This window comes from Saimiri boliviensis, chromosome 2 (assembly GCF_048565385.1).
Source record: "Saimiri boliviensis isolate mSaiBol1 chromosome 2, mSaiBol1.pri, whole genome shotgun sequence".
NCBI classification, from domain to species: Eukaryota; Metazoa; Chordata; class Mammalia; order Primates; family Cebidae; genus Saimiri; species Saimiri boliviensis.
The window spans coordinates 201844657-201870457 of NC_133450.1; the positions used below are offsets into that span (position 1 = coordinate 201844657).

The 25801-nt window shown below is 39.5% G+C and overlaps 1 protein-coding gene across 3 annotated transcripts in view; it reads right to left on the bottom strand.

Annotated features, from left to right (window-relative positions):
- The window catches only part of ELP1 (elongator acetyltransferase complex subunit 1), a 70971-nt gene that overhangs the window by 34282 nt on the left and 10888 nt on the right, over positions 1–25801 (bottom strand). For all 3 annotated transcript variants that reach the window (XM_074395133.1, XM_010335990.3, XM_003925249.4), the window contains exons 4-14: positions 20620–20701; positions 19275–19355; positions 15554–15639; positions 12588–12684; positions 12147–12237; positions 10903–11026; positions 9885–9978; positions 6583–6813; positions 5145–5315; positions 2116–2215; positions 610–792 (exon numbers count right to left, since the gene is read on the bottom strand). In XM_074395133.1, coding sequence (XP_074251234.1) covers positions 610–792; positions 2116–2215; positions 5145–5315; positions 6583–6813; positions 9885–9978; positions 10903–11026; positions 12147–12237; positions 12588–12684; positions 15554–15639; positions 19275–19355; positions 20620–20701 — 1340 coding nt within the window. The remainder of the gene's footprint in view (positions 1–609; positions 793–2115; positions 2216–5144; positions 5316–6582; positions 6814–9884; positions 9979–10902; positions 11027–12146; positions 12238–12587; positions 12685–15553; positions 15640–19274; positions 19356–20619; positions 20702–25801) is intronic.

Below are 25801 nucleotides of genomic sequence, written 5' to 3' on the forward strand. Positions count from 1 at the left end.
TCATAGAGTGTACTTACACAAACCTAGATGGTATAGCCTACTATGCCCCTAGGCTATGTGGTATGGCCTATTGCTACTAGGCTGCAAACCTGGAGAGCATGCTACTTTACAGAATACTACAGGCAATACAATATCAAGTATTTGTATATCTAAACATAGAAAAAGTATGCATATATATGTATTTTTATATACACATGCATATATATGCACATGACTGCATATATACAAAATTTCTTCCCATCACATTAGCTCATGAGAATTAGCCACTCTAATTATGCTTGACAGTTATTAAAAAATCAATTGTAACATATAACAATCACTCTGGAGAAATGTGGGGAGATGCTGAATTAAAATATTTAACACATCTTTAAAATGTTGTTTCATCTATTAATATTTATCCTACTTTTCACAACATTTTGATATATTTTTGGTCTGTTATTTTGACATCACTCAAAATTAGATTTAAACCTCTTGTCAAGTGTGTCTAACAAGAAAGCTACTGCTCCTCAACCTTGCTCACTAGAAGTCAAAAAAGTTATAAGTTCATAAAAGACAAAAACCTAACTCCATTTGCTTAACACGTGGAGTACAGGGAAAAAATTGCAATACCTGACATTGAGCTGTCCCTGCTCTTCATCCATCTCAGAAGGGGCTACAGTCAAATGGTGAATGACAGACCGGGGGCTGGACTCACTGTGGCTTACAGCCAGAAAGACGTCTTCTTCAATCCAAGTGAGAAGGCCTAGTTTCAGTGGGTTTACGTCTTGATCTTCATTATTCTCAAACTGAATTCTGTTTTAAATATTGAAGAATATCCAAGACATGAATAAAACTTAAAAACCATTAAGATCTTCCTGAATGAAGGAAGAATGAAGCATCTTGTACACAGTCAACTCCTAATTATTTGGCGGGACAAAACCTGAGATACTACCAAATACCAGAAAATCTAAAATTAATGTTTGTCTGGCTTAAGAATATGTTTTTATGTTTTCCTTAAATTTCTCATGCCCTGAAATCTTTAGATTTGAAGAGAATCTTGAAGAAAACTGACTACACAAGACAATTACCTGCCCTAGTCCCTACACTAATGATCCCCGGAGCTTTTCTACTGCCATGGCTTACCAGCATTCAAACCAGGCTCTGGCAGGTATGTGACTCTCAGTAGAATGGGTCCTTTCCTAAGCCTCTCACATTAAACTGACTGACTAGCTGGAGAAGAGATGGTTTCCATATCTCCAATATGTTCCTTTGGTAGCCTTTACACACCTGACCAGGGCATGGTTCTTGTCACCTCACATAGAAACCGCTAATAACTACTTCCTGTCTTTTAGGTCAGGTGGCAAATCCGTAGCTCCCACTGATGAAGCTGGTCACTAGCCTGATCTTCCTCCTCAGACATATCTCTCCCGGACTCAGGCTCTCCACTGCATTTGCACAGAGTATCCCATGGAGAATCAGTCCCACCTCTGGTTTTCACTGACACTTTCTTCCCCACTAGACCCAGTGTTCCCAATTCTTTGCCAACCTCAAACCTATCCCTTCCCCAAGTATTTCAATGAGTATTCATGTCTTTCATGAAATCTTGGCATTATCCTCCTAAAAAATGACTTGGCATTATTCTCATCAATTTTTTTTAAATAAAACTATATTCTAAACTGCCTCATACTTTCTAATTTGTCTTCTATCTCTTCTTTAGTGTTTTCAAGTCTGTGAAAGGAAATAATGCATGTAAATGCTCTTTAAAAACTACTAAGCATTATACAGGCAGCCTCCAACTCATATACAGATCATATATAAATCATATACTTCTGCTGTATTTATTAACTATATCACACATATTTAAGAAATATTATTTATTAAATTCTGTTATTTGTTGTACTCAGTTAATTATTTCTATTAATCTAACAATAAATGTACCCTGGAGGCAAAGCAGTTTAGTAATGAAGAACATGGACTTATCAAACAGAATAGAATCAAATCCTAGATACTCTATAGTTATCAGGTCCATGACCTTGTGTAAGTTACCTAACCTCTACACTTTGTTTTTTTCAAATCTGTAAGTACTGAATGCTGGCTGATTCTCTTTCCAGAGGCCCAAGATAATTAAGAACCTACTTGTATCTCTTTTCCAGATGAGGAGTTCTAAGGGAAACTTTAAATCCACTTCCACCCACAGCTCCCAGTTTCACTGTAGGGTCGGCCCTTGGACAATCTCCTGAAAAACAAAAATGCAAATACTATCATTGTAAACTATAACATTTCTCCTAGTACTAAGAGGATGGTGTCTGCAATTAATGAGTTCTAGAAGGCAAATAGCAAGCTAAAACATAACCACATCTCAACCTCCTTAAAATATTGCTTTTCCCTTAAGATCACATCAGTCATAATCCTTCTGATAAAGGCCACGTCTCGCAAGACCAGGTGGAGGGGCTACCCTCTCCGCCCAGTGCTATTTCCTCCATTGTCCTCAACCACCTCTCAATATCCTCAAATTCTCTGAAGTCCTAAGCACCTGCTTAAAAGACATTTTCTTTCTATTCTTCATCCAGTTTATTCACTGCACAGCAGCCAATGCAAGCCTTTAAAAAAAATTTGGCCAGAACACTGTGCTCCTCTGCTCTAAGCCCTCTGGTAGCGTCCTATCTTACTCAGAGTAAAAGCTGCCAGGCCCTACAAGAGCTGATTCCTGTCACCTCTCTGACCTGACCCAACACCTTCCCCTCATTTGCTCTTCTGCCGCCACCCTGGCCTCCTGGCTATTTTCTAAACACAACAGGCACTTCTGGGTTGCTTTTTACTCTGCTTGGAACACTCTTCTTTTGTTGTTGTTCTTTGCCCTCAAGCATAGACTGCTTGGGCTGCTCTTACCCCAGATGTCTGCATGGCTCCCACTGTGATTCTCACCAGATCTCTGCTTAAATGTCACCTTCAAAGAGAGGTCTTTGGGATCGCACTAAATAAGAAAGCCATCTTCCCTGTGTAAACCCCTATCCTTAAGCTCTCCCTATCCCTTATTTTGCTTAATTTTTTTCCACAGCACTTGCCATCTGATAGGTTATATTTATTTGATCTTTTGTCTCCAGCTAGAATAACAAATAGTAGACAAAAGTACAACTACTTTTCCAATACAACAAGCCTAGTACTAGAAAAAAGCCTGCATATAATAAACAATCAAGGAACAATGGTTGTGGGGAAGGAGTGATACGCAGGACACATCAAACACCATCTTTGAAAAATCTGGCAACTAACTCATCTCCACACCATTCAAATGTCTACCACTTGGCTCCAGGTTCTTAATTTCCCTTCAGCTTGGGCACTGAGCCCTGACCTGTTCCAGTCCACCATCTATTTTTCCAGATTCTCTTATATCCGAACTCTCCCCAGTGGGCTCTTCAACTTCTCAGGGGTTTTAGTTCATGGATTTGTTATGATCTTTCTCTTCTTTCCATTTCTATGAACACTGCCCTGGCTCAAGCTCTTACTAGCTCCTGCCCTGACACTTGACAACAGCTTCTCCTAACTGGAATCTCTGCCTCCAGGTACCCCTGAGCTAGGGCCAACCCCATATATTGATGCCAAACCATCTTTCAAAAATGGAGCTCTCAACCTGTCCTATCTCATCACAGGGAGTTTTCTATCAAGTAAAATGAATGCAGGTGGTACAGGGTTTTATTGTGAGGAGATAAAAATGTCCTATAATAGATCATGGTGATGGCTGTACAATTCTGTGAATTTAAACATATATATATATATATATATATATATATATATATATATATATATGTGTGTGTGTGTGTGTATACATATATATATATATACACATATACATATATACACACACAAACACACTAACCACTGAATTGTATACTTTAAATAGATGAATGATTTGAAGCTTTTTTCCCCCCTGAGATAGTCTCACTCTTGTCACCCAGGCTGGAGTGCAGTGGCTCAATCTCGGCTATCTGCAACCTCCAACTCCTGGGTTCAAGCGATTCTCCTGCCTCAGCCTCCCAGGTAGCTGGGATTACAGGTACCCGTCACCATGCCTGCCTAACTTTTGTATTTTTAGTAGAGACAGGGTTTCACCATTTTGGCCTGGCTAGTCTTGAACTCCTGACCTTGTGATCCACCCACATCGGCCTCCCAAAGTGCTGGGATTATAGGCCTGAGTCACCACGCCTGGCCATAAAGCTATTTTTCAAGTGAACACAGAGCAAAACATCCCATACATCATAAAGTGACATATAAACTCATTAGCATCATAAAGTACCAAAAAAGCTTACTTTACATCTGATTCTTTTTGCCTTGATAATGAACATATTAGCACTTTTTTTTAAAAGCTATTTTTAAAAGTTTAAGGAGGACTGCAATAGCATTTTACACAGTGAAACTATAATCAGAGAAACTGGTGACAAATCCAGAGAGGATTCATGTAAACAGTGGGCTGCTGACTTAACAGAAAAGCTGGTATGAAAGTAGGAAATTCCAATTTAAATTAATTTTGATTACTCTCTTGGCAACTATCCAGGCTTTTTCTGAGAATTCAAAAGATATTTGAAAACAAGGCAACCACTGCCATATGCTGGTAGAATTTATGACATAACCACAGAACTCACAAATAAAAACAACTTTCAGGTTCCCCAGTACATCAAGAAAGCAACAAGGAATGGACAGCAATGGGACGGTGGAAGAACTAGAATGCCTGTGTTGAGGTCCTGGTCCATTCTTGTTCAAACAAATTGCAAAACTTCTGACATAATGTTTCCTCATCTATAATCTCTGACACAGCTCCTAGGAGGGATGAGATCAACTGAAAATATGTGTAAAGGCAATGAAAATAGTAAAACATGTTAACAATGTAATAACATACTATGCTATTTCCAGAGTTCAGTGTTATTCTTAAATAACTGACTCTTCAAGCTTAGCAGTGGAAAAGGGATGGCTAGTATAAACCAGAGAAGGATTGAAAAAAAAAACAAAAAACCCAAGCCAATTAAATATCATAATGATAATGATATCAACTACAGACTTCACAATTTTGAGAAACACTAGACCTATGGCAACAACAAAGCTATAATTTGCTTTTATGTAGGAGTAGAAGGGACTTGATCCAGAACACCTTGGTAGAAGTTTTTTTAACATACCACATTTATAAACAGAAATCTGGTTACTGGCATCTAGAACAGCAAGGTCATTACTCTTTTGAGGGTGTGCAGAGAATGTGACTTGATTCACAGGGTGTGGGAACAGCAGTTGGTAGCTGCACATGGGAGGCGGAACCACAGTCTGCCGGAAGACTGTCACCAATACCCTGTCTGCAGTGAAAAAGAAAGAGGAGGATTAGACACAAGGATATACAGTTTGAAAGATACGACACCTGAACATCACAGTATATCTAAACCAGGCGTCCCCAAACTACGGCCCGCGGGCCGCATGCGGCCCCCTGAGGCCATTTATCCAGCCCCTTGCCACACTTCAGGAAAGGGCACCTCTTTCATTGGTGGTCAGTGAGAGGAGCACAGTATGTGGCAGCCCTCCAACGGTCTGAGGGACAGTGAACTGGCCCCCTATTTGGGGACACCTGATCTAAACAGTAATGGCAATTCACAAAAAATAACTTTCAATGTTTTTCTCCTAAGTTTAAAAACAGTGTGGAGTGGGGAAATGTCATGGGTTCTGCCTATACTTGGCCACTGTCACTACCAGGCCTAGAGTAGTCCATCTCAGAACTTGGAGTTTCAGGTGCCAGGGACTAAGGCTAAGTGGTCAGAGCTCTAGCTTTAAATCTGGGGCTGCAACCAAGCCACAGTAAACCAAAGGAATTAATACCTTCAAATTCCTCAAAGCACATTCTTATGTATGGATTTTGTAATAAAGCAGATCTGATTAAGTTCTCTATATAGAACATATGAATATAAAATCAGTATTATATAGAGCATTACACAGAATATGAATTAGTATACCACCACACATTACAATCTTAGAAGCAAGTGTTCCCTTTTATTATCAGCAATAAAACTGCTCATTAAGGTGACTACTTCACTCCTCAATCTTGCCCCCCCATCCCACCACCTAAAAAGCCTTCTACCTAATTATAAAATATCAACCTAATCTTCGTATTAGACAAACATCTATGACATGTACTGAACACACTGGAGAGGTATATAATCGGCAAGCGTTTATATCAGGAAACAAAGCAACATAAGTGGGTGGTACAAGGATCAATTATAAATCTGTGTCAGGGTAAACAGGTAAGGCTAACACACCCAATCCCACAAGACTCTACTGTTGTTGTCCTCTCTACCTAGAGTCAAAGTTTTCAGCGTCTTCAAAGGCCAGACAGGTAAATGTGTGAAGGCCACAGATGTCGTATAACAGGAAACTGCCATGGGGAGGAGGGATGATTCTCTCTCAGAAGAGAATATACCCCACCTTCTATCCCATTCGTTAAAAAAATAAAACAAGTAACCCAAACAGCCAAAACAAATAAAGATTCCCCGCTGTTCCAGTCAAACCACCACATCTGCAACCCCTAGGCTAGGACCCCTTGCAGGCTCGTGGACACAGTTTCCAGCAGCTTACTTCCATCAATGACAGCCACATTGGACAAGTCACTTGAATTATCTCCTGAGCTCCGGTCAGTCGTCCAGTGCCAATCATAGCAGAGGTAATGCCAGCCCTGACAGAGAACATGAAGCCGGTATGGGGTCACAGGGTCCCATATCAAAGATACAATCTTGCTCTTCCCACAGGTGCTGAAGGATAAACTTTGCTTGAGATACCAGTGATAGTTTCCAATAGTCCAGAGCTGAACTGCAGGGGAAAAGAAAAAGAAGGCCATTAGAGGCTGGGAAGCAGACTTCATATCAATTGCCAGAGGCGGAAAAGGGCAATCTTTCCTTTTTCAAAGGACCCTTCCTGCTCAGCCTCTTCTCTAAACTAAGAACAATAATAATTGCCAAAAAAAAAAAAAATAGCTTTCCATGCAGATAAAATGTCAATAATCAACAAAGTTAGAAATACATGGGTTTTTTTTATGTTTTTTTTTTCTATTTTTAACTTTTACTCATATGTTTATTTTTAACTTTACTTCCAAACTTAATGATCGTGATGGAAGGCTAGTAGGACAAAGCATTGTTTTAGCTGGTTTTCTCATAAAGATTTAGGAAGAAGATAACTTGGCAATTAGATTAAAAGTATTAAAACACTCAATCCAAGATCCAGACTAGCATCATTGTGTTGTATTGGGCTTAAGCTGCCTATTTTCTTTCAGGTGCTTTGCATGCACTTATGTCCACGGCTATCTGTGTATTAACCCTGATTCAGCTGCCCAAAGAAGATAAGCATGCAATTATCCTTCCAACATCTACTGAGAGCAAGACCAAAGCACGTTAAAACCAACCTTTACTAAACAGATGACACATAAAAATTAAGACCTTAGTTATATTAGGACTAATAGTTATATTAAGATATATCAGTTACATGAAGCAATTTATTTTCTCAATTTCCTTGCTCACTAATGCTTAACTTAGTGATCACAGCAAATACAACCTAGTCTTTAACCGTATTATTACAACACTTAAAAGTTAGACCACATGCTGATGTTCTGTAAGACAGATGTTGTGGCTGTTCTTGTGCAATGTGTATGTGTGTGTGTATATACACTTTGTCACCCAGGCTGGAGTGCAGTGGTGCGATCTCTGCTCACTGCAACCTCTGCCTCCCAGGTTAAAGCGATTGTACCACCTCAGCCTACCTAGTAGCTGGGACTACAGGCATGCACCACCATGCCAGACTAATTTTTGAAATTTTAGTAGAGATGGGGTTTTGCCTTGTACAATATTTTTATGCTCAGCGTATCACAGGGCCATCCATTGACACATTGGTTAATCAGTGGTTCTCAACTGCGGCTGTTTAAAATAACTTGGGAGCTTTTGGTTTTGTTTTTTTGTTTTAAGATGGAGTCTCACTCTGTCGCCCAGGCTTGAGTGCAGCAGCGCGATCTGGGCTCACTGCAACTTCCACCCCTCAGGTTCAAGTGATTCTCCTGCCTCAGCCTCCCAAGTAGCTGGGATTATAGGCACCCGACACCATGCCCAGCTAATTTTTTTATATTTTTAGTAGAGACGAGGTTTCACCACATTGGCCAGGCTAGTTTTGAACTCCTGACCTCAAGTCATCCACCTGCCTCAGGCTCCCAAAGTGCTAGGATTACAGGCATGAGCCACCATACCCAGCCACTTTTGGTTTTTAATTAAATATTTATGTATAGTCCCCATTCCAACACACTGAATTGAACTCTGAGATGAAGACTGAATATAATTACTTTTTTTTCTAAAGGTGTGGCCAGGGTTGAGAACTATTGTGTTCAAAGAATAATTCATTTCTTAATATTTCAGTTAAAAGGGTTCTACTGATTAAAGAGTTTGAAAGCTACTTAGAAAATATTTAAGTAAAATAATTTATGAACAAAAATGTACTGTGCATTGCTGTTGACAATAATAAGAAATAAATGTCTAACAGCATGAGATTTAATGATAAAAGATTATTATCTTTTATCATTAGATAAAAGATATTATACAGCAATTTAAAATAATATGGATGTATCACACCAAAACTTTTAACAGAAATGAGATCATAGCTATACTGAGATATACACATTAAAAAACGGGAAGACAAGAAAATTTGAATAGTGATTATTACTGAGTGGTAGAACTATGAGATTTCTTTTTTTCTCATCTTTATTATCTAACATTTTCATGTAATTAATATTTAAAACCACACACTTACAAATTTTAAAAGGTTTAAAAATATTCCTACTTTTATACTTAATCTAAATCTTCTTTCACATCCACAGTATTCCTTTGGTTAGTGTTTTTTCTGTGGTAATACCATCCACTAGGGAAAGCACTTGATGACTTGCAATGGTTAATTTTTTTATGTCAACTTGGCTAGGCTATGGTGCCCAGCTGTCTGCTGAAACACTAGTCTAGATGTTGCTGTGAAGTTATTCTGTAGATGTGCTTAAAATTTATAATCAGCTGACTGTAAGGAAAGCAGATTACTCTCCATAATGTGGGAGAGTCCCATTCATTCAGTTGAAGGTCTTAAAAGCAAAAAACAGGCTTCGTAGAAAAGAAGGAATTCTGCCTTAAGGCTGTAACAGAAATCCTGCCTAAGTTTCCAGCCTGCTCTATGGATTTCATACTCCAGACTGCAACATCAATTCTTACCTGAATTTCCAGCCTGCCAACTTGTCCCACAGATTTCAATCTTGCCACCCGCTATGTTAGCCAATCTTTTAAAGTAAATCTATCCACACCTCTATTACTCTCTCTCCCTCCTGCCGCACCCTATTCCCTCTCTCACTTCTATGTAAGTACAGTTGACCCTTGAACAACGCAAGCTGGAACTGCAGCAAGTCCATTTATATTCGTATTCTTTTCAATGAATACAGTCGGCCCTCCACATTGTAGATTCTATATGTGCAACCAAACACAAATCAAAAAATATGGTACTTGAGGAATGCAAAACCCAAGTGTACAGAAGGCTGACTTTTCGTATGTGAGGGTTCTACAGGGCTGACTGCAGGACTTGACCATGTGCGGATTTTGGTGTCCACGGGCAATACTGGAACTAATCCCCTGAGAATACTGAGGGACGAATTATATATATGTATTACTTCTGTTTCTCTAGAGAACCCTGACCAATACATGACTGAAATCCACAATCAATCAGAACCTAACCACCCCCATCTCCATCTACCACTTCAGCATCTTTGATTCTACTAGGGACTCAGTAGAAGGGATGAAGGAAATCCCATACCCTTCCACTTTCAACTACACTTTATGGGGCAAAAGGCTGGGGTACTACAGCTGTCTTACCATAGGTTTTTGGAATGGAGCCTTCCTCTCGCTGAAGGTCTTCCAGCCAAACTGCAAGCACAGAGGAATCTGCATTCCACAGCAAGTCATTTACCTAGTAGGGAAAAAAGATCTGTCATTGGCCTTCAGTTACACATTTCCTTACAAATTTTTGTAATAGCTGTATTCCCTCTCTCAAATCAAATAATCCCACTACCTGAGCTCATCACTAGCTGTAAATTACTAACCTACAGAGGCATTTAACAAATCTGTAAAATTTATGTCATTATGTAGAGGCCTTAAAAAAAGAAATACATTATGCTTAAAGCTTAAAAGAGACTAAACAAACTTAACCAAACGCAAGGTGATATTTTTAGACAATCAGAGAAATTTGAATATGGACTGGCTGTTAGACAACACTGAGGTAAGATATAATGGAATTATGGTTATTTAAAAAAAATGTTAATTGTTAGAAATAAATATTGAAAATATGATTTCTAGAATTAAAACTCCAGGAAACAAAAATATATGTTAGTATGTGTATATATAAACCAAAGAGTAGTGGATAGATCAAAATAGTTTTGCAAAATCTTGGTGTCTGCTGAAAGTGAACAATAGTTACATGGGAGTTCATTAAACTCATCTCTCAAGATGTTCAAAATTTTACAGAGATAACATTTGATGTGTTCTCACTTCAGCAAGGATCTTAATGGTAGACAAATCCTTAAGATTTAAATGTTATCAATGAAAATCATCTTCATTACTAGAAAAATTATGCTTTTGTCAAAATTAACAATAAAAATTAGCATTTTTATTTCCTATTTCTGTTTTATCTAGGTTGGGGAGAAACGTTTTCTTACTTGCAAAATCTCCTTGGAAAGACAATTTCTCTTTTATTAAAAATCAGTTCTAAGAAGCTACCATTTTTATGACCATTTACTCTAAAGCTTCTATTTATATAGCCATATCAAATATAAATCCCCTCTATAGCTACGGAAAGTCCTCCACATTTGAGGGCAAAACAAACTCAGGTACTTACCTTAACCTCATCTTTCAGGAAGGGTAGTGTAAAGTGTCCATGAAGGAGTCCATTTTTCTCAAAAAACACAATATCCTGCTGGTTGGGTTTATCTTGTGTAGATGCAATCAAACTACCTGAGGGTCTTAAAGCAAACTCAGAGTGTTACAACATCCAAAGCTCATCTAACTAGCTTAAGAATAGATAAAATTCAGAAAAAAGATTTTTTTTTTCAGCAAATATGGATGAATGAATAAATGAATCAGTATCTTTATCCAAGGAAGTTTTAAATCCCATGTGTCCCTTGTCTTTCAGCAAGTGGTTCATCCCCTTGTGGGACAGTACTTGCACAGGGGAAAGAGTGCCTTTTCCTATTTTACGCAAAGGCTCCATTTACCCACAAAGCCTTATATATTTACACTGCATTTGGATGACTTTAAAAATAATAAGTTATCTAAACCATTCCAGGTATAATGTCCTAAAAATCAAAATCCATTTCTCCTTCAATTGTATGATTTCAGCAAATATTTATATGCAGGAAGTTATTTTTTAAGACTTCTCCATCTGTTGAAAACATCTTAATTGCCTCATCTTATTCACATTTGTCTCTAGAGTTTTAATTCAAATACATTTCTCTTCTGCTCTATCATATAATACCACTCAGATACTGGTGGGAAACAAGAAGTCTGCATATAACAGATCGCACTGAAACAGAGAAAATACATCTATCTAAAATCAGGCAGCCACATATAACAGGCAAATTGTGACCTGCACAAGGGTACTGGGCCAACGGGGAGAATGGAAGAAAGAGGAGGTCTAAATCCAGCCTGCATGTTCCTTAGTAAGGAAATTCCACTGTGGGAATTTGTGCCAAGGAAGGAAGTTTTTCCCTAATTTCCACAAAAGCTCCACTTGCCCATAAAGCCTTGCAAACTGGGCTCCCTTCTAAATCATTTTCTGCTCTTTATAGTGGCTTCATACACACCGTGCCTTAAAATCAGAACCTTTTAAGAATTAGGAATGCAAAATATATGGGGCCTTGGAATGATTAAATCTGTGAAAAAGCCTAAAATCTACTATTCAAGTTGAATTCAGACTGCAGAGAACAAAACAAAAAGAAGAAATAAAGATAGATACAGGCTTATAAACGAAGAAACGTAAAAATCCTTCTGTGTTACACAAACATCTATATCATCAGTATCAATGGGCACCACCACCTCTACCCTGGTTCCAAGAATTTCTCTAAGATTTCTTCTCCCACTCACTTCCAAGCCAGGGCTGGTCCCAGTCCTGCCACAGGCTCACTGGTTGACTGCAAAGCAAACTCTCGGTTCCACACTCTGACCTTCCGAGCCCCTGTGCGGGAATGGAGTCAAACACACACACACTTACAACATTATGATAAAAGTTGTCAATTCAGGACTTTTCAAACACCTTCCTTACAAGTAAAAACTGCCACCATTTTACATAGCCAATTAGATTAATCTTGTTAAAAATGTGTGTCCACCAGTTAGGAGGAAGGACCAATGGCCTCAAACGACTCTTCTAATTCTTAACTCTAAACTCATTTCACATTTAAAGCAGCAGATCCTTACCTAATATGTATAATTAATACCCTTTTCAAAGCAAAAGAAAGAAAATTTTCCTGAATTTTAATAAGATCAATTTTTTAAAAATTGTTGTTTAACGTTAATATATTTCCATACCTGTTTCCGGGCAAACAACACTCACAGCAAAAAACTGTCCATCCCCACGCCAGGTAACTTGCGGTCTGTGGTCATCCCAGGGCAAAGCAGACTCAAACTAAAGAGGGGAAGAAACAGCAATATTACTGAGGGACCTGAAGTGTCCCAGAATCAAACAAGCCTCAGACCACTAAATATAGATCTCTTATATGAGGTTTAAGCTACTTTGAAAGCCTGCCTCATAGAATCAGTGACCATCCTAGAAGGGTTGGTTCTTAGACCCAGAAATCATCAAAGAAGAGAAAAAAATCTAAAACAAACAAAATCCTCCTTTGGGCATTAAAAAATAAGTGTCCTCTGGGAACAGCAAAAGAGGAGAAGAGCTACAGGTCTAAATATTGAATATAATGAGCTAAGGAACCTATCAGATAACTATGACAAGGAAACAAGCATTCCATTTGTCCAACAGGATAGAGTTTTGTTGAAATATTGTGTAAGCTTCACAACAGGGCACAGATGAGTTAAGGTGTGAAGAAGGTGAATAGGGAGGAAACACAGAGGTGGTAAAGGCGGCAGCAAAAAATGATGAAAACATGGAAGTGTTCTCATTTTGCAGCATGACGGCAAGAAATGTCTCCTCCAGGGCCACCCGCATATCAATCCTGAAGGCCTTGAAGACATACGCCAACTCTACCGGGTGGGAGACAGATAACCACGAAGCATTCATCATCATATTCTAGTAAAAGCCTAATTATGGCTAATTTTTTGTATTTTTAGTAGACATGGGGTTTTGCCATGTTGGCCAGGCTGTCTCGAACTCCTGACCTCGTGATCCACCTCCTTCAGCCTCCCAAAGTGCTGGGACTGCAGGCATGGGCCACTGTGCCTGCCCCCTGCACCCCACCGGGCTTTTCTTTCTTTTTCGAGACCGAGTCTCACTCTGTCACTCAGGCTAGAGCTTAGTTGTGTGATCTCGGCTCACTGCAACCTCTGCCTCTGGATTGAAATGATTCTCCTGTCTCAAACTCCCGAGTAGCTGCAATTACAGGTACGCGCGACCATGTCCATTTTGTATTTTTAGTAGAGATGGGGTTCCCCATGCTGGTTAGGCTGGTCTCGAACTCCTGACGTCAAATGATCCGCCCACTTCAGTGTCCCAAAGTGCTGGGATTAAAGGCATGAGCCACCACGCCTAGCCTAAAGTACCATTTTTAACACCTTTGTTGGGATATTAAGGTTCACCCATTTGAAGTACAAAATTCAATGTTTTGGGTATTTTTGTTGTTGTTGTTTAAACTCAGTGATAAGAATCAATGTTTTTGAAGTATATTTACAAAATTGAATAACCAACACCATAACATAAGTTTTGAGCATTTTCATCATCCCGAAAAGAAACCCAATCTCCATTAGCAATCACTCCTTCCCCACCGTACCCCGCAGCACTACGCAACCACTATTCTACTTTCTGCCTCTGCGAATTTGCCCCTTCTGGGCACTTCATACAAATGAGATCATATTATATGTGATCTTTTATGATGGGCTTCTTTCACTTAGCATAATCTTTATGAAATTTATCCATGTCATAACAGGTATGAGTAAAGTCCTATTTTTAAATCTAAAATATATGGTCTTACAAAGTTGTAGCATAATTTTTTCTTGTTGCTTACAGAAAGAAAGAATATGCAAATTGCATAAACTATTTACTTGGTCAAGTTCCTGTTGGTCAAGAAAACCTTTTAAGTCCTTCCACACACACAAAAAAAATCACTTAAAAATCAGGGAGACATGAAAACCGCTTGCCCAAAGCTGGACAGCTGTAGTGGATCACCCCAAAAAAGCAAATTTGTGAATGAGAATACTTACTCCATGTTTCTGCCCTCTAATAATCCTTTACTGTTCTAATAAATCAATCGTTTTCAAAATGTTAAATTAGACTCACTATGCATATTTTACTCACAACATAGTTGTTTTGAAATAAAAACTATGCTTTAAAAAAGTCTCAAAAGTTATTTGTCTACTAAAATGAAAGCAGCAACTACCATTTGAGTGCCTACCCTGTGCTGATGCTGTGGTAGCTGTCTCGTGTATGTTATTACTTGCACATCTCAACCCTTGTAAGGAAACATTTGATGCTGACCTTACAGAGAATACAGAGAATACTGAGGCTCAGAAATGTTAGGAAACTTCCCTGCCAAGGTCTCACAGCTACTAAATGTTACGAGGATAATGTAATCTGTGCTTTTCTAACAGAGATACATACTGCCCCTGGGGGTACTTGACAGTATGCCGGAAGGTAAATATGGCACATCTTCCTGGGGGTATTTTTCAATTCACATTTTTTAAAAATGTTCACATTGTATAAATTAAAATAAAACATAAGAGTTTAAAGGCATTCAATGTGGCACAGACACTACTTCCCCAGGTGCCCCAAGACTCTGCAAGATTCTTGTGTCCACACACCTCTGCACTCAGGGGCTGCCTACATTAGAAAACTAAAAAGTCCTGCCTGAGTCATCAAGACATCATTATATGGTCTTTAGAATTTTCTAATCCAGAAGTAAGGAAAACAAAGAGTTTTATCCAAATGAAAAAGAAAAATATCTAATATGTACATATATGGGAAAAGTATGAGAACATCCATATGAATGAAGGATGGCAGCTCTCTCTGGGGAGCAACGGGAGGGACATTGGGACAGGATATACAAGGGGTTTCCTTTGTCTGTGATGTTTTATTTTTTAAACTAGGTGATGAATATTGCTTATAATTATTTGCCACCATGATAATAAATCACAAAGCAACTTGGCAATAACATGAAAAAAAAGCATCTTTCCAGCGGGACCCATTTCCTGAGGGTTCTAGGCAGTTTTACAAAAACAGAAGAGAATTGTTCATTACTGGCATCTAAGCGGACACCAAAGAGTTCCTGGTGAGTGGCAAACTTACATTTGTTCCAGTCAAGGCTCTTTATCCATCAAACCAAACTTACTGTTTCCATCTGAAAAGCTGCTTGTCTGCCTTCTGATCCATGGAACTGTGTCTCCTTCCTGCCCCATCCAATAGTGATGAACTTGCCTAGAGAACAATTGATTGAGAACATGCAAGACAACCAATAAGCTGCATGAAATGAAACAAAAACAGTTTCACTTACTTCATGAAGTTAGTCATTGGCAGTTACTCAGGTCCTCTAAGACCTCTCAATAAATTGACCAGCAGTCATTATTTGAGAAACCTATGTTTCAGGCTGGGCGTGGTGGCTCATGCCTACAGTCCCAACAATTTGGGAGGCTGAAGCAGGAGGATCACTTGAGTCCAGGAGTTCAAGACCAGCCTTGGTGACACAGGAAGACCCCTTCTCTACAAAAAATACATAAAACTAGCTGGACATGATGGCACACATCTGTGGTTCCATCTACTCAGGAGGCTGAAGTAGGAGGATCACTTGAACTCAGCAGTTCAAGGCTACAGTGAGCCGTGATTGCACCATTGCACTCTAGCCTGGGCAACACAGAGAGACCCCCATCTCAAAACAAACAAACAATGATACAAAAAAAAACCTGTTTCATGTTATATGCAACAGTGATTTTGAAGAATCTAAAATGCCCTTCCTTATTTTAGAAAGCATTTTACTGCCATCTTTTATATCCAAGTTTCTTCGATGACACAAGCCAGCAATCTCGCCCTTACCTTATTATTAAAAAGAATGAAACATGAAGAGTTTACAATATATGTCGGGAACATAAAACCCCAAGAGAAGAACGGGGAGTAAAATTCTGATTGCAAGCTCCTCACCTCACTGGTGAGAGAGGGGACTGCAGATCACAAAATAGCTCCTCACATAGACTGAGAGATTGAGACCCTCCCTAATGGCAGAGCCCAAAGTTAGAACACAGGTCTTCTGGCTTTCAGGCTCACTGGTGTTCTTTCTAGATCATAACCCTTCTCTCAAATAAACAATAAAGGCAGAGTTGCTGAAACAACACAACCCCTCTGTTCCTGGAGGTAGGATCCACTTGCAAGAGGTACAATAAAGATGGTCCTGAAAGCATCACCCAGTGCAGGACCCAATACTTCCCTCCTGCCATTGATTCTGATTCTGATGCAGCAGGGCTGTTTGAAATTCCTATGAATTATAGGTCCATATGACCATTTCCTGTCTGCTCATATCCAAGCACTAGAGTACCTCAAAGCATACCTTGCTGCTGCATACAAATGATAGTGCCTATCCTGGTGCAAATCTCCAGGCTTCTAGCTGCAAGTTCCCACAGGAATATTAAGCACCAAGGAATGAAGAAAGAGAACTTCTCCAACAGAAGATAAGAAATGAGGCAATTATAGCAGGGATTTGCAGAACTACAGCCTAAATCTGCTTTTACAAATGCTTACTGGAACATAGCCATGCTTATGTATTGTATACAACTTTCATACCTCAACATTAGAATTAAGCAGTTGCAATACAGATCATATAGCCCACAAAGCTGAATATATTTATGACCTAGCCCTTTTCAGAACAAGTTCACTGACCCTAGGATAGAAGAAAAATATTCACTCCACAGAATGATTTTGTTTTTGTACTGAGAAACACATTTCTGAGACCTAAGGCCTTAACTTGGACTACATTTCCTTTGATGTACTGCATGGGATTTTTGTGAAAAAGTCTATGGGAAACAGCAGGCCCAGAGCACTTTTTCATCCTAAAGTGTACTGTGTGCTAGTTACTCTCTCTCTCTGACTGTCCTCAAAGCTGGATGCCCCAGAGTTCCACCCTGGATTCTAGACTCTTCCTGTGCAGCATCTGCTTCCTAAGCAAGTCCATCTGTTCCCAAAACTGTCAGAATTTCCTACATACCCCCAACTCTCAGTCCATAGCTCTGGCCTCTCCCGAGCTTCAGCCTTACATTTGCCTACTCCACATGGCAATCCCATATGGTCCTTCAACAAATTCAAAACAGACCTCACCACTCATCCTTATAGACCAGCACTTCCCCATCTTCCCTCTCAGTTACTGGCATCTTTATTCCCCTCACCTGAGGTTCTGGCTGGAGTCCTGCGCAACTTTTTCTTATTCGCCTTACATACGCAAAGCCTATTTATTCCACCTACTAAATCGGTATTTCTCAAACTGGCCTAGGGCAGAAGGGGAACCATATACATGTATTCTAAAAAAGTTTTTCAGATAATTCTAAAAAAAAGTACTCCCATCCTCACTGAGAATCAACTTTTTCCTGAATCATTCCTGCTTCTAGCCCCACACAAACCTTCCTTCTCTCTCATCTGGAATCCTGCAGCAACCTCCTACCTGATCACCCTGTCTCTAGTCTCTTCCCTCTCCATGCACAAAAACAACAAAAATATGCCATCAAGAGCCATCTTTCTACTAGATAAATCTCTTTAAACCTCTTATCATCAAAACCTTTAATGTCTGATCGACTATAACTCAATGTCCAAACTCCCTGCTACAAACTCAATCCAATCTGTCCCATTCATTTCATTCTACACTCACATCCTGCCACGTTGGCAATACTGAATTACTCACAGTTCCCTGAGTAACCCACAATGTTTCTATCAAATAACCCTCCCTTGAAACCGACACATTCACTTGCTTGGAATACTCCCCCACCCTTGTCCCTCATCTACCCAACACCAATTCCAGCTGAGATTCAGCTCAAGTCAGCCTCCTTGGGGAAATCATCCCTTTCCAGTTACTGGTTTCCTTCCCTTATGCTACCCTAATATCTACACATCATGTCATTACTGTGCTGATGCCACCATGCCCAGCTCATTTTTAAATTTTTTGTAGACACTGGGTCTCCCTATGTTGCCCAGACTAGTATTGAACTCCTGGGCTCAAGCAATCAACCTGCCTCATCCTCCAAAAGTGCTGGGATTATAGGCATAAGCCACTGTGCTCAGCCCTCAAAAATTATTTCTGAAAAAATACATTATTTTAAAATAAATGGGTAGAAGTTTTCTAAATGATTTCTCAGAGTTGATGGAGCACAAAGGCAGGAAGTTAGACCTTAGCTGAAGCTGGAATATCTTCTTCCCTCATCCCTCTTCAATCAGGCCAGCAACTTGGTGACTTCAAGATGGCCAAAGCTTATACTTAACAAGCATCTTTCTTCTCCTGCACTCCCCTTCAATACTTTAGGAACTCTAAAGTTAGCCAATCAACATTCATAACAGAAAATCTAAGTCAGATAAACATTCAGAGGAACAGCCTTAATGCCCAGATGACCTTGGCTAGGTTTTAGCAAGAAAATAATCTGATTGTTCCCATAGAAATGCAGATCGGATCTAATCAGTAGGAACAAAAACCAGCCTTCTATCCCATCTCTTTTCTTTTCTTTACCATAAAACTGTATCCCAGAAATACTACCTTTATACAAACTTGTACAGTCTCTTTCACTGAAAGCCCAGGCTAAGACTTTCCTAGGGTGTGGGTAATAACTATCTTAGTGACTTTAGACACTGATTTATAATTTCCAGGTTACTGATAAAGCCAATCCTCAGACCTGGAGAGGCACCAGCAGGCCTTTTAAGATTTGGAATGGGCTGAAGGAACTGGGATAATAGACAATTAATAACTTGGGGTTTAACCTTCAGAGTTCTTTGGCCTAATAACATGGCTATTAATTAGTGTACAAGCAAATGGTCAAAAATGGGAAGAAACATAGGTCATAAAATGTTACAAACAAAACTATACTCACTTTCACCAAAATCATCCTGGTGGATTTGCTGCTCCATAATTGGTTCAAAATCTTTTGTCATCATAATCAGGGTCTGTTGACCTTAGAGAAACACAAACAAAAATGATTTTGTTTTCAGGTAACAAATTTGCCATTCCATAAGTACCAATGGCACTGTAAGCTAAGGAGCTGGGGTTAGTCTGAATAGAGCAGACAGAACTCATCCAAAATGCTTTGACTTAAAAAAACAACAACAATAATAACAACAAAACCCAAAAAGCTTTGCCTAGATAAGCCACCTGGTGCTTATGCTCAGCTATTAATGTGTGTACAGTTGAATATAAAAGTCCACAAAGCCTTCCTCTACTAACTTCAACACTCCTTGTCACCAAGACACTTCTAAATATATATGTCATCAATGGAACTGGTTTGCTAAACTCAAGGGGAAAAACAGGAACAGAACCCAAGAAGGACTTTGAGAATGTGTTCATACAGCAACTCTTAGAATTAAGTTAAAATACATATTGCTGACATTTTTTCTTCAGATGGAGTCTCGCTCTGTCGCCAGGCTAGAGTGTAGTGGCATGATCTTGGCACACTGCAACCTCCACCTCCCAGGTTCAAATGATTCTCCAGCCTCAGCCTCCTGAGTAGCTGGGACTACAGGCACGTGCCACCATGCCCAGCTAATTGTTGTATTTCTGATGGAGACAGGTTTCACCATGTTGGCTAGGATGATCTCGATCTCTTGACCTTGTGATACGCCCACCTCGGCCTCCCAAAGTGCTAAGATTACAGGCATGAGCCACTGTGCCTGGCCTACTGCTAACATTTTTAACTCTAATTGAGGACTCAGCAGCCTCCTGAAGCTTTGTGACTTTGTTTCACACTCCTGAAGACTGAAAAAGTCACATGAAATAACTTTTTATGATAGACTAAGAAGTAAAATTTCAGTCACCAAAAAAAAAATTTTTACTCAAGCATCCCCAAACTGATGAAGCCTGTATGACATTCGGAATAATGTTTTAGAAAAGCCAGTTAGGGGCTGGGCGCAGTGGCTCACGCCTGTAATCCCAGCACTTTGGGAGGCTGAGGCGGGAGGATCATGAGGTCAAGAGATCGAGACCATCCTGGCCAACATGGTGAAACCCCGTCTCTACTAAAAATACAAAAATTTGCTGGGTGTGGTGACATGTGCCTGTAGTCACAGCTATTTGGGAGGCTGAGCCAGGAGAATCTCTTGAACCCAGGAGGCAGAGGTTGCAGTGAGCTGAGATCATGCCACTGCACTCCAGCCTGGTGACAGAGCGAGACTCTGTCTCAAAACAAACAAACAAAGCCAGTTAGGCACCAGTAACAGGCTTACCTGTGACAAGAAGCACCAGCTCTTGGTCAGGACTCCAACTCATGACAGAGATACCACTGGCTACACTCCCAACACACTCCAGCTGAGACAAAGAAAATTGAAAAGAGAGACTCAAAACACTAGTGTCTCAGTAAAAACTGACTGCAATTTCAATCAAAACAATTAAAAAAAAAAAAACAGAAAGAAAGGAAATCAGTATATGGAAGAGATATCTGCACTCCCATGTTTGTTGCAGCTCTGTTCACAATAGCTAAGATTTGGAGGCAATCTAAGCATCCACCAACAGATGACTGGATAAATAAACTGTGGTACTATACACAATGGAGTACTATCCAGGCATAAAAAGGAATTAGATCCTGTCATTTGCAACAACATGTATGCAATTGGAGATGATTATGTCACGTAAAATAAACCAGGCACAAAAAGACAAACATTACATGTTCTCATTTATTTGTGGACTCTCAAAATCAAAACAATTGAACTCATGGACACAGAGAGCACAGGGATGGTTCCCAGAGGCTGAGAAGGGTAGTGACAGGCTGAGGGAAGTTGGGATAGTTAACAGGTACAAAAAAAAAAAAAAGAAAGCAGAAAGAATAAATAAGATCTACTATTTCATAGCACAACAATGTGACTATAGTCAATAACTGTACATTTAAAAATAACTAAAAGACTGTAATTGGATTGTTTACAACACAAAGAATAAATGCTTGATGGGATGGATATCCCATTCTCCATTTATTTTGCATTGCGTCCCTGTATCAAAACATCTCACGTAGCCCATACAGGTATTGATCAACTTACGACCTATGCAACTTACGACCATTCTACTTTACAACCACAATCGCTAACCATGACTGCTCCACGTCTGGCAGCAAAAACGTTGCCCAGCTGGGCATATGACAGTGCGGACCAGCTTCCCGCAGCACTACCATCTCCGCGTGCACCATTTCAACTGTTATCCCAGACTCGGTACAGCAATTTGTGTTTTGTGTCTTGGATATTTTTCATCAAACCCCTCCCAAGATGTCTACCAAGAGGAAATTGTCTTTGTCTATGCCTCAGCCTGCCAAGAAGAAAGGCCATTCATCTCAACACGAAAATGAAGGTAATTAAGCAATACGAAGGAGGAAAGAAAGTGAATGTGATCGCACGTGATACGAAGTTATCACACTCGACTGTGTTGACGATTTTGAAAGATAAAGAATTCGTGAAGCTGTGAAAGGTTCTGCACCCATGCGATCAACAGTTATAACAAAGCAACGAAGCGGGCCCATCCACGAAATGGAGAAATTGCTATATATTTGGATGGAAGATCAAATTAAAAAACGGACACCATTAAGTCTTTTTACTGTGCAGATAAAGGCGAGAAGTCTATTCCAGACTCTGAAGGAGCGTGCTGGAGATTACAGTCAAGAATTTGTAGCAAGCACTGGCTGGTTCCAGAGATTCAAGAAGATTCCAAATGCATAGTGCTCGAGTGACTGGAGAAGCAGTGAGTGTGGATGAGGAAGGAGCATGTAAGTTTGTTGATAGTCTGGATGAATTAATTACAGATGAGAGATATCTAGCAGAACAGATTTTCAATGTTGATGAACTTACAAATGAAGAGCTAATCCAACTGGAAAAAGAAAGAGTAGCAGAAGAAGAAAGAAGAGAAGCAGAGAAAGAAGAGGAGGAGCCAGAAAGTTAGTTCACCACTAAGGGATTATCAGACAGTTTATTTTTACTGAATAAACTTCTTATACATTTCGAAGCAATGGACCCAAACATCGAACAATTTGCAAGGATTGAACAGATGGCGCATGATGTGTTTCGTCCGTATTGTGGAATTTATGAAGAAAAAAAGAAACATACAATTCAGACAAAGTTCACCACGTTTATGAAAAAACCAACTCCGGTAACCCCAACTGCTGCCTCAGATGACGATATTAACGATCCGGAGCCAAGTACCAGCGGCCAATAAAATGTTTCGTACATGCTTATATATTTTGACATGTTTTGCAATTGGGTAAATGTTTCCTATGATATTTTTTACACCTGTATTTTGCATTTTTGTATGCACCTGTATTTTGTATTTTTGTATGCACCTGTATTTTGTAATTTTGTATGTTTTGCAAATATTAAACCAGTTGTACTGGTAATGCAGTGTTTTACTTAAACCTGATGAATGTAAAAATAAGAAACAAAATGGTGTAGAGATGATACAAATGGCATAAAATGAACAAAGAAAATTATGATATATAACAATAATGAAAGAAAATTATGACAAAATATGACTTAAAGATTTTTATAACATCATTTCACAGTATTGTACAATTGGCCTACTCAACTTACGACCAAATCGTGTTATGACCGGTCTGTCAGAACCAATTGTGGTCGTAAGTCAAGCACTAGCTATATATATATACTATGTACCCATAAAAATTAAAAATTTAAATTTAAAAATTAAAACAAGAACTTAATCGACAAACATTTCTTCAGTAATGGATATCAAGAGAACAGACCTGTTATTAGGCACAGGGATTAGAAATAACTCTTTCTTCCCAGAGCTGTCTCATTAGGGAGATAAAAGATGACTCCACAGAGGATGAGAGCAGTAACAACGATCTATGGAAAGCAAAGTGTGTTTCAGCACAGGGAATGACAAGTGACTCAGAGTCCAGAAAAGGTTTTTCTGAAGTGTTCAAAGAGTGGTAATAAGGACAGAAAAGAGATAAGAGATACCAGGAAGAAAAACACAGTGTAAAGGCACAAAGCCAGAAAAAAAGAGCAGTTAAAAATCAGCTGCAACTACAACACAAGGTATATGTACACATAGGAACAATGCAGGGATGAGGCTAAAAAGGAATTTGGGGAACAGATAGTGAAAGGGCTTATAAGGCACAATAAGGAACATGGACTCTATCTTCCAGACAATTGAGAAGCTATGAAAGGGCAGGATGAGCACCATTAAATAAAGATAAACAGACTGGAAGAGCTCAAGGAAACAATGCTACAAAACGTTTCGAAAGTAAAAGCATCCTTTTTTTTTTTATTGCATATTAGGTTTTGGGTACATGTGAAGAACACGCAAGACTGTTACATAGGTACACACGTGGCAGCGTGATTTGCTGCCTTCCTCCCCTTCACCTATATCTGGTATTTCTCCTCATGCTATCTCTCCCCAACTCCCCACCCCTCGCTGTCCCTCCCGTATTTCCCCCAACAGAGCCCAGTGTGTAGTGCTCCCCTCCTTGTGTCCATGTGTTCTCACTGGTCAACACCCACCTATGAGTGAGAACATGTGGTGTTTGATTTTCTGCTCTTGTGTCAGTTTGCTGAGAATGATTGTTTCCAGGTTCATCCATGTCCCTAAAAAGGATACGAACTCATCGTTTTTGATGGCTGTATAATATTCCATGGTGTATATATGCCACATTGTCCCTGTCCAGTCTATCATCAATGGGCATTTGGGTTGGTTCCAGGTTTTTGCTATTGTAAACTGTGCTGCAATGAACATTCGTGTGCACGTGTCCTTAGAGTAGAATGATTTATAATCCTTTGGATATATACCCAGTAATGGGATTGCTGGGTCAAATGGAATTTCTATCTCTAGGTCCTTGAGGAAATGCCACACTGTCTTCCACAATGGTTGAACTAATTTACACTCCCACCAACAGTGTAAAAGTGTTCCTATTTCTCCACATCCTCTCCAGCATCTGTTGTCTCCAGATTTTTTAATGATCACCATTGTAACTGGCATGAGATGGTATCTCAGTGTAGTTTTGATTTGCATTTCTCTAATGACCAGTGATGATGAGCATTTTTTCATATGTCCGTTGGCCTCATGTATGTCTTCTTTTGTAAAGTGTCTGTTCATATCCTTCGCCCACTTTTGAATGGGCTTGTTTTATTCTTGTAAATGTGTTTTAGTTCTTTGTAGATTCTGGATATCAGCCCTTTGTCAGATGGGTAGACTGCAAAAATGTTTTCCCATTCTGTTGGTTGCCCATTCACTCTACTGACTTTTTGCCGTGCAGAAGCTGTGGAGTTTGATTAGGTCCCATTTGTCTATTTTGGCTTCTGTTGCCATTGCTTTTGGCGTTTTGGTCATGAAGTCCTTGCCTACACCTATGTCCTGAATGGTTTTGCCTAGATTTTCTTCTAGGGTTTTTATGGTGTTAGGTCTGATGTTTAAGTCTTTAATCCATCTGGAGTTAATTTTGGTGTAAGGTGTCAGGAAGGGGTCCTGTTTCTGCTTTCTGCACATGGCTAGCCAGTTTTCCCAACATCATTTATTAAACAGGGAGTCCTTTCCCCATTGCTTGTTTTTGTCAGGTTTGTCGAAGATCAGATGGTTGTGGGTATGTTGTATTTCCTCTGAGGCCTCTGTTCTGTTCCATTGGTCTATATCTCTGTTTTGGTACCAGTACCATGCTGTTTTGATTACTGTAGCCTTGTAGTATAGTTTGAAGTCCGGTAGTGTGATGCCTCCTGCTTTGTTCTTTTTGCTTAGAATTGACTTGGCTATGCAGGCTCTCTTTTGGTTCCATATGAAGTTTAAGGTGTTTTTTTCCAGTTCTGTGAAGAAGGTCATTGGTAGCTTGATGGGAATAACGTTGAATCTGTAAATTACTTTGGGCAGTATGGCCAGTTTCACGATACTGATTCTTCCTAACCATAAACATGGAATGTTTCTCCATCTGTTTGTGTCCTCTCTCCACCTGTTTGTGGTTTGTAGTTCTCCTTGAAGAGGTCCTTTATGTTCCTTGTTAGCTGTATTCCTAGGTATTTTATTCTCTTTGTGGCAATTGTGAATGGCAGTTCGTTCTTGATTTGGTTCTCTTGAAGTCTGTTTTTGGTGTATAGGAATGCTTGTGATTTTTGTATATTGATTTTGTATCCTGAGACTTTGCTGAAGTTGCTTATCAGTTTCAGGAGATTTTGAGCTAAGACGATGGGGTCTTCTAGACACACAATAATGTCGTCTGCAAATAGAGAAAATTTGTCTTCCTCCTTTCCTATTTGAATACCCTTTATTTCTCTTTCTTGCCTGATTGCTCTGGCTAGAACTTCCAGTACTATATTGAATAGGAGTGGTGAGAGAGGGCATCCTTGTCTAGTGCCAGATTTCAAAGGGAATGCTTCCAGTTTTTGCCCATTCAGTATGATATTGGCTGTTGGTTTGTCGTAAATAGCT